This window comes from Pleuronectes platessa, chromosome 7 (assembly GCF_947347685.1).
Source record: "Pleuronectes platessa chromosome 7, fPlePla1.1, whole genome shotgun sequence".
Taxonomy (NCBI): domain Eukaryota; kingdom Metazoa; phylum Chordata; class Actinopteri; order Pleuronectiformes; family Pleuronectidae; genus Pleuronectes; species Pleuronectes platessa.
Genome location: NC_070632.1, coordinates 4080441 through 4091700, shown reverse-complemented (window position 1 = coordinate 4091700; position 11260 = coordinate 4080441). Strand labels below are relative to the sequence as shown.

At 47.2% G+C, this 11260-nt stretch overlaps 1 protein-coding gene across 1 annotated transcript in view; it reads left to right on the top strand.

The window, feature by feature from the left end:
- The window catches only part of st3gal2 (ST3 beta-galactoside alpha-2,3-sialyltransferase 2), a gene marked incomplete at its 5' end in the record, with an annotated part of 16524 nt that extends 7796 nt beyond the window's left edge, over window positions 1-8728 (top strand). Inside the window, 4 exons of the mRNA XM_053426370.1 lie at window positions 4412-4591; window positions 5053-5098; window positions 6078-6197; window positions 6329-8728. Of these exons, the coding sequence (XP_053282345.1) occupies window positions 4412-4591; window positions 5053-5098; window positions 6078-6197; window positions 6329-6502 (520 nt within the window). The remainder of the gene's footprint in view (window positions 1-4411; window positions 4592-5052; window positions 5099-6077; window positions 6198-6328) is intronic.
- Window positions 8729-11260: the final 2532 nt, after the last annotated feature.

Below are 11260 nucleotides of genomic sequence, written 5' to 3'. Positions count from 1 at the left end.
ACAGTCCCACCCCCCCCCCCCCCGCCGCCGCCCACCTCCTGTCTGTCTGCCGTCTCACCAGCATCTGCCTGGTTCACAGATAGGTTGGTGCACGGTGGCCATTATGTTCAGGTGCAGCTTCCTGTTGACTTAAACAACGTACTCCTCCTGATCTGGAGTCCCAGTAAATAGAGCAGACGTCTGGAGCTCACTGAGCTGAGAGGCTCAGCTGTAAACAAGTACACAAAGAAGGAGGAATAATGCTGTGAATGTACAAACATACAACTCGTCCAAGAAGCAGATGATCCTCAGCAGCACAAAGTCGACACAGCACAAGAGGAAGAAACTCAAGGAAACTGAAACTATTTCATGTTTTTCTTCTATGATAAAGGCAACAGTTTTGAATTTAAACCTAAAGACCCAACAAACATACATATAAGTGAGTTTTAAAGATTTTGTCAAAGTCAGACTAACTGTTTTTATAGAGTTTAAACATTTAAATTTGTAATGCTGAACCATTGTGTACATACTGTCAGAACAGATCAGCTTCTTCAGATGTTTTTGTTAGTTTTGTGTCCACTGCCCTGTTCTATCTCCAAATGGCTGAAAACATAATTTATGCATCAACACAAAGCTGCTGTTGATCTTCTCAAGACCCAAAATGATGGATTTTCCTGAAAGTGTATCTGTAACTAAATGATGCCTTAAAAAATAGATTGATATCAATGATCATCAACATATATATATTCAATGCCGTTAATAAAGAAGGAAATTATGGCACATTAAAATTGAAACTCCGGTTATATCCAGTGAATCCTAAATAAATCAAATTTTGTTATGGTTTTTAATTTTATAATCGTTATATCTTTGTAAATTTGAATTTAACTTGATTATGGTTTAATATTAAACAGCAGGCTCTGGGGACGTGGAACGTCACCTCGCTGTGGGGAAAGGAACCGGAGCTTGTGAGGGAGGTGGAGCGCTATCAGTTAGATCTGGTGGGACTTACCTCCACGCACAGTCTCAGCTCTGGTACCGTACTCCTGGATAAGGGTTGGACTCTATTCTCTCGCGCCGCGGTGTTGGAGTTTACCCCGGTAGACGAGAGGGTCGCCTCCCTGCGCCTAAGGGTTGTAGGGGGGAAAACTCTGACTGTTGTTTGTGCGTATGCACCAAACAGCAGCTCAGAGTACTCGGCCTTCTTGGAGACCCTGAATGGAGTCCTGTATGGGGCTCCAGTAGGAGACTCCGTAGTTCTGCTGGGTGACTTCAACGCCCACGTGGGCAACGATGGAGATACCTGGAGAGGCGTGGTGGGGAGGAACGGCCTCCCTGATCTGAACCCGAACGGTCGTTTGTTATTGGACTTCTGTGCTAGTCATGGATTATCCATAACAAACACCATGTTCGAACATAAGGGTGCTCATAAGTGTACCTGGTACCAGAGTACCCTAGGCCGAAGATCAATGATCGATTTTGTGATCGTGTCATCTGATCTGAGGCCGCATGTTTTGGACACTCGGGTAAAGAGAGGGGCGGAACTGTCAACCGACCACCATCTGGTTGTGAGTTGGATCAGGGAATGGGGGAAATTTCCGGATAGACCTGGTAAGCCCAAACGAGTAGTGCGGGTGAACTGGGAACGTCTGGAGGAGGCCCCCGTCCTAGGTATCTTCAACTCACACCTCCGGCGGAGTTTTTCTGGCATTCCTGTAGAGGTTGGGGACATTGAGCCGGAGTGGGCGGTGTTCAAAGCCTCCATTGCTGAAGCTGCGGCGGCTAGCTGTGGCCTCAGGGACTTAGGCTCCTCAAGGGGCGGTAACCCTCGGACACCGTGGTGGACACCGGTGGTCAGGGAAGCCGTCCGATTGAAGAAGGAGGCCTTCCGGGATATGATATCCTGGAGGACTCCTGACTCGGTTGCAGGGTACCGACAGGCCCGAAGGGCTGCAGCTGCTGCCGTGTCGGAGGCTAAGCAGCGGGTGTGGGAGAAGTTCGGAGAGGCCATGGAGAAGGACTTTCGGTCGGCACCAAAGTGTTTCTGGAAGACTATCCGGCACCTCAGGAGGGGGAAACGGGGAACCATCCAAGCTGTGTACAGTAAGGATGGGACTCTGTTGACCTCAACTGAGGAGGTCGTCGGACGTTGGAAGGAACATTTTGACGAACTCCTGAATCCGAATAACACGCCCTCTATGTGGGAGGCAGAGCTCGAGGTTGATGGTGTTTCGTCGTCAATTTCCCTGGTGGAGGTCACTGAGGTAGTCAAACATCTCCGCAGTGGCAAAGCCCCAGGGATTGATGAGATCCAGCCAGAAATGCTAAAGGCTCTGGGTGTTGAGGGGCTGTCATGGTTGACACGCCTATTCAACATCGCGTGGGAGTCGGGTACAGTGCCAAAGGAGTGGCAAACCGGGGTGGTGGTTCCCCTGTTCAAAAAGGGGGACCAGAGAGTGTGTGCCAATTACAGGGGTATCACACTTCTCAGCCTCCCTGGTAAAGTCTACTCCAAGGTGCTGGAAAGGAGGGTTCGGCCGATCGTCGAACCTCAGATTGAAGAGGAACAATGCGGTTTTCGCCCCGGACGTGGAACTACGGACCAGCTCTTCACTCTCGCAAGGATCCTGGAGGGGGCCTGGGAGTATGCCCATCCGGTCTACATGTGTTTTGTGGATCTGGAGAAGGCGTATGACCGGGTCCCCCGGGAGAAACTGTGGGAGGTGCTGCAGGAGTATGGGGTAAGGGGGTCTATCCTCAGGGCCATCCAATCCCTGTACTCCCAAAGCGAGAGCTGTGTTCGCGTCCTCGGCAGCCAGTCAGTTTCGTTCTCAGTGGGTGCTGGTCTCCGCCAGGGCTGCGCCTTGTCACCAATCCTGTTTGTGATATACATGGACAGGATATCGAGGCGTAGTCGTGGTGGGGAGGGGTTGCAGTTCGGTGGTCTGAGGATCTCGTCACTGCTTTTTGCAGATGACGTGGTCCTCATTGGATCATCGGCTTGTGACCTTCAGCACTCACTGGATCGGCTGGCGGCCGAGTGTGAAGCGGCTGGGATGAGGATCAGCACCGCTAAATCTGAGGCCATGACTCTTAGCAGGAAACCGATGGATTGCTTACTCCGGGTAGGAAATGAGTCCTTAGCCCAAGTGAAGGAGTTCAAGTACCTCGGGGTCTTGTTCGCGAGTGAGGGTACTATGGAGCGTGAGATTGGCCGGAGAATCGGAGCAGCGGGGGCGGTATTGCGTTCGCTTTACCGCACCGTTGTAACGAAAAGAGAGCTGAGCCGCAAGGCAAAGCTCTCGATCTACCGGTCGATCTTCGTTCCTATCCTCACCTATGGTCATGAGGGCTGGGTGATGACCGAAAGGACGAGATCGCGGGTACAAGCGGCCGAGATGAGTTTTCTCAGAAGGGTGGCTGGCGTCTCCCTTAGGGATAGGGTGAGAAGGTCAGCCATCCGTGAGGAACTCGGATTAGAGCCGCTGCTCCTTTACTTAGAAAGGAGTCAGCTGAGGTGGTTCGGGCATCTGGTAAGGATGCCCACTGGGCGCCTTCCTTGGGAGGTGTTTCAGGCACGTCCAGTGGGGAGGAGACCTCGGGGAAGACCCAGGACTAGGTGGAGAGATTATATCTCAACACTGGCCTGGGAACGCCTCGGGATCCCCCCGTCAGAGTTGGTCAATGTGGCCCGGGAAAGGGAAGTCTGGGGCCCCCTGCTTGAGCTGCTCCCCCCGCGACCCGACCCCGGATAAGCGGACGAAAATGAGATGAGAGATGAGATGAGATTAAACAGCAGCAGAGTTTCTTCAAACATCACACAAAGATCATTATGTTCTGCTGCACATATTTACTATTTCACACGAGGACTGGCAGCCTTATAATATTGATAAATAATAACGATGAGCGACTGCTGCTGGGGTTTGAACCAAAGCTTGTGAGCTCGCTCCTCCTGGTGAGTCAGTGGAACAGCAGCTGACAAGGATTTCCTCCCTTTTTACAGATTACTCCTCTCAGTCACTTATTTTAAACATCTATGGATTCATCCCTGTGTTAACATGACTTGTTCCAATAATGAACCCGTCCAATCCCTCACCCCCCCCCTCTACCATCCCCACTCCCACCATCTAGTCCTTTGAGCTCCTCATCGCAGAGGAAATAAATAAGATGACAATAACAACAATAAGAACAACAAACAATAGTTAGAATAGTTACAGATTAGTTTTTTTTTGGTCTTGACCCAACACGTGTCAGCTTCATTCACCTTTGACCCGTTTCATTGTTGATCCAAATGCACAACCGTCTAATTTTTCTGACAGTTTGACTGTGGGAATTTTCCTTCATGATCATAATCTGAATATTCCGTTGCCCAGCCTCAACAGATGATGCACACATTCCCTCTCTCATGCTGTTTATCTCTCCCTCCTGCTCCCAGGATAAACCTGGCCCCCACAGTGGGCTACGAGGAAGACGCAGGCAGCCACACCACCCATCACTTCATGTACCCGGAGAGCGCCAAGAACCTGGCTGCCAACGTCAGCTTCGTGCTGGTTCCCTTCAAAACACTGGATCTTGTGTGGATCACCAGTGCCCTGTCCACCGGCCAGATTCGATTGTAAGAAGGCACACACGCACGCATAAGCCACATAAGACACAGAGATGCATAAGCATGGATTAGCACATTTTGTGGACGCACATGCATGTGCACAAAAAAGCACGAGACGCTGAAACGTTGGAATACGTCAATTTAGCTTCAGAGTGCAAAGACACACATGTTCAGTGAGCAGAGTGGAGTGGGAGGGCATGCATACATCACTTTGTAGACACACACACACACACGCACACACACACACACATATACAACCACACACAAAGTTATGAGAAGCCAGAGACTCACTGGGTGGGTACAATCTGTCAGCTGTCAATCATCCAGAATTCATAGCTGCAGCAATCACTTAAAGTGCTGATTGGATGTGTTTAATCAATGTCTCTCTCGCTCTCTCTCTCTCGCTCTCTCTCTCTCTCTCTCTCTCTCTCTCTCTCTCTCTCTCTCCCCCCCCCCCCTCTCTTTCTCAGTACTTATGCTCCAGTGAAGCAGTTCCTCCGCGTAGATAAAGACAAGGTATGAATTTTACTTATTACTTTTGGGCATTCTCATTGTAATGTGCAAACACATACATGTAAGCAGATACACACACACACACACACACACACACTTTGACCCCCCCGTCTGCATTAACCCCCCCCCCCTCCTCATGGTTGATGAAGGATTACAGTTAGATTATAAACCTTCCCTTCGTTTCCCGCTCGTTCTTTAATCCATGAAAATAAAAAATTAACTCAAATAAATCCGGTTCTGTGACGTCTTCATGAACATCTTCTTCACCTGGTCGTAGAATCAGGTTTTAACAGTTTCTAACCTGTAGATTAAAACACATTTCCTCTTCCAGTGCGACGCTCTAAGCAGCATAAAGCCCTGTTTGTTGTGTCTGTAAATCATACAGGTAGATAATACATTTATAATTATAATTACGACTCATTTGGTTAACACTGCATTTTAATCTTTCAGAGCAATTCAAACCACGCAGAGAATTAAACCTTTACTTCGGTCGGACCTTGTGAATATGCAGATGCAATTTGCATGAGATTATTTTAATTGTTTTTCTGTTTGACTCCTCTGAAAGACTTGGATATGAAATCTATATTTTTAAGAATATGACACTTTAGGACAAGGCTGTAAAAGTAATAAACAACAACATCTTCAGTTTCAGTTTGATTCTTATACCAGTTTTACACAAAATGTAGCTTTTATAAAAGTTTTTTTAAACCCACTAAAAAGAAGATTGCCTCCTTTTTAAAATGCCAGTAGAGGACTTATGTTTTTTTCCCTGGAGCCTCTTATCTCAGAGCACTGACAACTGAGGCGCTCTCTCACCTCGCTGCCTTGACAAATCAGTGTGATAGACAGGGTGTCACATTTCCATCATGGCTGACCGCAGCAGATTAAAACTTGAGTCTACTGCAGAGCCATTTGACACGGGAGTGAATGTAGATCAAAATCCATTTAATCGTTTTTCTCTGGGTCTCTGTCCACCGTCCAGGTCCAGGTCTTCAACCCGGCCTTCTTTAAATACATCCACGACCACTGGACCCGGCATCATGGACGCTACCCCTCCACTGGCATGCTCGTGCTCTTCTTTGCCCTTCACGTCTGTGATGAGGTCAGTGCTTCACTTTCTCACTTTGCCTCCACAGTGTCACCAACAAACTGTAAAATGCTGAAACCGTAGCTCAGATTCTTTACATGTAAGCACACCCAGGCTTCTGACACTCCCTTGTCCATCTCCTCCAGGTGAATGTGTTCGGTTTCGGGGCCGACAGCCGGGGGAACTGGCACCACTACTGGGAGCAGAACCGCTACTCCGGAGAGTTCAGGAAGACGGGCGTCCACGATGCCGACTACGAAGCCCAGATAATTCAGCAGCTGGCCAAGGCCGAAAAAATCACTGTGTTCCCCGGGAAATAACCAGCAAGTCCCGCAGCATGAACCCAAGGTTTCATGTTCGGAAACAGACACTTAGAATGTGTTAGATATTCTCACTTTCACTTAGCTCTTTCAGTTCTGGTTTGCAGATGATGTCAATCAAATCCAAACTGAAGGCAAGATGAAGTGTCAAAAGGGAACTGGTACCAATTCTCTTTCCCTCACGTTTGGGAAATAGCTCACCAGTCTTGGTTCTGATTGGAGAGTGTGGTGTAGGATCCAGTAACAGGGATCCTAAGACTCATGTAGATAAGTTGTTGTGCTCACTTTAAACTGACATTAAAGGGAGTGTTGGGCCTTAAGTTTGACCGTGAGGTAACTGACTCACCGTGAGGAGTGACAGACAAAGACCACTGAACTCTTTCCCAGGGCAGCTTCACCACAGACGCCGACTTTGACTGTGTACAGTGCCGAGACAGCCGGAGAGGGACAGACTTCACGGATAAATGTCCCACCTCTGGACTCAAACCAGTGGAATTATTATTTAATCCATGCAACATACTGAAAATACAACCCTAACTGCACCATTAGCATCCAGGAGGCCACATGGTGACTGACAGGGAACTGACAGATCACCTTCTCACCTGTGGAGATTAACAAACACCAGGATCAGACCAGATTGAGGATTATGGACACTGTGGAAAACTGTGGAAAGCTGTGGAAACACTATCAGACGTGATTGTACTGTCAAACATTTCGAGGGCACCGGGACGACTGCTGCAGCTCTGTCAGGACCCCAGGGCCTGTTTTGATTTGCTGTCACTTGAGAGAGAATTGTTCTTATCAAATCACAGACGAGGTAAAACATCTCTCGCCTCTTAACTCATTTATGTCAGAAGACTGCGTCTCAAGGACTTTCTCTGATGGGCTGTAAAACGATTGATTAGGAGACGACAGGTTATTGCTGTGGGTTTCTAGTGAGTGTCCTTTAAACCCCACTGAGGTCCAGACCAGCCTTAGCGAGGCTTCGGTACCTTGCAGATCCATTCAAGACTTTTGCTTTAGGTCCATTCTGACACAGAAACGTTGGCTGCAGCTCGAGCATCAGCTTCTCTGGCCTGATTTCCAAAGCCAAAGAAACCACAGGTCGAGCTCCAGACTCCTGACTCACTGGGAGACTGTTGGTTTGACTCGGTGAGACTCTAATGAGGCCAAAAGTCCATCTCCTGGGATTTCATGTTTGGATGGAGGCACGCTGGTTTCTGGACCTGAGTTAAATCCCCATGTGGTGTGTGAGGGTCTAATTTGGGAGGAGGACTACAGACAGAGAGCTGGGGCATGAAGAGCCAGTCTGACAAAGCCAGCATTAGAAACACATCATTGGCTCCAGTGTTTTAAAGGATGAAACAAAAAGGTTTCCCTGGTGTTGTTTATCCTCTTCACACTCCTACACAGATTGTACTGGGTTCACCACTTTGGTTTTTAAAGGACAGAGACAAAAAGAAAACCCGCTGCTTCTTTTCCCTGTCACACATCTCACACTCTAACCTCCTGCGTCCCAGAGAAGTGCTTTCGCCCCAGATTCAGGGGAAAGAAACTCCCACTGGATCTGGGAACTCTTTAACTTCAGTCAGCAGCTCAGCGTCATTAACCACCAGCCCTATGGTCCCTGCTCAGCCAATTAGAACGCCAGCTATGTCTGGAAGGGGGTGTAGCCACCAGACGCCTTAGACTTCACCCCCCCCCCGTTCTGCAGAAACTGCACTTCTTGTTCTGATCCTCACGCTGAAGGCACATCCTCCTGAAGACTGCAGATATCAGCTGTTAGTTTCCTACTGTTTAGAGTTGAGTTTGCACTTTGGCCGGATTTATACTATTGGCTCGGTTTTCCTTCCAGGTGGCACATTAACGGTTCCATCAGCAAACGATATCCACTTACAAATTTGTGTTCTCCATTATTGGTCATTTGCATCTTGAGCAAGGACACCTGAACAAATATTTGTGAAGGAAGTGCTTCTAGACAGGATCAGAAAAACAAATATCCAGACGGTTTCGTAGACAAGCAGGAAAATAGAGGTGTTGGTTTTGAGCTGAAACTGTAAATCCATGTGAACACGATGTGACAGATGTGTTTGTAAAGACGGAGCCGCAGGCTGCAAAGGAGAAGAGCAGCGTGTCAACAGAAGTTCTACTTACGTGTGGTTTTCAAAGTGCAATGACTAATATCTTTCCTTGAGTATTTACACTAAATTTATCGTTTTGAATGAATCAACACTTTCTTCATATCATTTCACGTGCTCAGCAGGAAGCAGTAGAGAAGGTAAAAGGCTCTGTTCACTGAAATCACCTGGAAACCTGAATTCAAATATTTACGAAATTCAAAGTTAAATGTGTCCTGCGGAGTTTTCAATGAACATTAGTGATATGGACTGATCTTTTTTTTTTTTTATGTGGGTCCCTGTTTTATTTATTCATCAAAATGAGAATTTAATATCACATACATGCTAGTGGCAGAAACGCAGCGATGCACCAAAGGTAGAGAAGAAGAAGATGCTGCACATGAATACTAAAAAGTCATGATATAATATGATCTATTAAAAAAATCTAACAAAAACTCCACAAGGGACCTTTAAGTTTGGAAAAAGAAACATCGTCAGCTATTACTCTGTTTGAGTTTTATCACAGAAAGAAAGTAACCACTTCCTGATCCAGATCCGCAGTTCAATGGCGTCTTCCTTGGGTCATTCCCTGCCCCCCCCTCCCCCCACACAATAACTTTAAAACAAATCAATGAAGTCCCTTTTGGAAATTTTTCACAAACAAACAGATTCTCCACAGAGTTTTGCTCCAGTGACTCATACTGTGAAACAAAGAATAGGGAGATAGTGTAAGTTATGAATAGAGGCTGTGTAGGAAGCTCGAGAGTCAACAGCTGCAGCAGACGTCAGAAGTTTAGGGATAAAACCACGTGACATTGTGACGCTCGTTCTTATTAAAGTTTTCTAAGTTGTTGTTCAAATACATATGGTGAGGAGGGTTGGGGCATTATAGCGCCCCCAGCAGGTGATGGGTAGAAATGTGCCTCCGATGATACTTTTCAGTTGTGTTGCTGTTTTTATTGTGTTACTTGTTAATGATGTTGTGTAACCACACATGACTCATGTTTCACTGTTGTACTTTCTGCTTCCAGTGTTTTGATCCGACTTTGCACATAAGAGATTTGATGCTTTGGTTTTGTGCTGGGCTCATTTTAAGAGTCAGAGTGGCTGCGGACATGTTTGTGTTTTCTCTCTGTCACACACACACACACACATAGACACACACTACCACACGTACACCAGCAGACACACACACACACACACACACACACACACACACACACACACACACACACACACACACATCATTCATGCTTTCGTGCCTTGTCCTGCTGCTGGACGTCACTCAGCTGCAGCTGCTCCATCGCTGCTACCATCGCATTCCTTTTAAACACACACACAAACATACACATGTTTTCCGACTGAGAGCTGTGCCTTGTGAGCTGCACACACACACACACACACACACACACTCACAGTCTACATGAAGACACACACTCTGCCTTCTGCTTGGGGAAGGCTACAGGCACCTCTCGCCTCGCTCTTCAATTCTTACAGCTTTGTACCCTGATAGTGTTTTTTTAAAGATGGCTGTGGGCTAAAGGAGAGGATGTGCTGTGAATTCACATCAGTTCATACTGTTGATACGTTTCTCAACAAACGGCCGATGCTTTGGAGGCACGCTCTGTTTTTCTAGATGTGATGGGGGAGAATAACGACGACATTCACACAGGGTCATCTACTAAAACTGCAAATAAAATCTAAGCTCATGAAACACGTCCTGACCTTCTACATCTGTTTCCATCAGGTGAACAACAAGGTGACAAAGCATCTAAAGGTCAAACACTGTAAATAAAGATGGACGACCTCCCACTCTGCTGAAAAGAAGCTGCCAGTCAGTCTCCACTGTCAATCATGACAAATCACCCGTTAGCATAGGAAATCTAATTAGAACCCAAACACACATCACTGATATTAACTAACTAAAAAAATCGGTGAGAAAAATGTATTTGACGTATTTAACTTACTAGTTTGTGTCCCATCCACTAACTTGGAGGAGGCCAGGTTGATGACCTATACTGCAGCCAGACACCAGGGGGCAATCATCTGGCTTATGGGGAGATGTTATAGACAGTCTATGGTTTGGACAGTGTAGCGCTGTTACAGATGTGTGTTTCCCATGATGCTCCCTCCAGCCTCAGAGTGAATGTGGACCTTGTTGTGGAGATGACGTGGTTTCATGGGGACAGTGGGCCAGAACCACACATTCCTGCAGCTGGTGGGAAACTGTTAATGGTCCACTGACCCCCCCCCCCCCCCCCCCCCCCCCCCTCACACACACAGGCGACACCCTCCAGCTGTTATCAAATTCCTGTCTCACAGCTGAACATCAGATACAGAGACGGTGATCCCTCTGCTGAGCTGAAATTAGACTGGACGGCTTCTCCACCTCCAGCACATGACACAGATACTCGAGTCCTCTGGAGCATTTATAACCTAAAACTGCTCTTTTCTCCTGTCGCTGATCCAACACACAGATTTGTCTCCTCCACCAGAGTTGATGCTTACAGTTTTTCTCCATTGCTTTGGATCATTTCACGAAACAGAAATGACATTCTCAGAGCTCTAAGTGCAAATGGCAAAATAGCCCATATGGTTCAGCACAACTACATAGATCACCTTCAAAAGGTCAGATCTCACC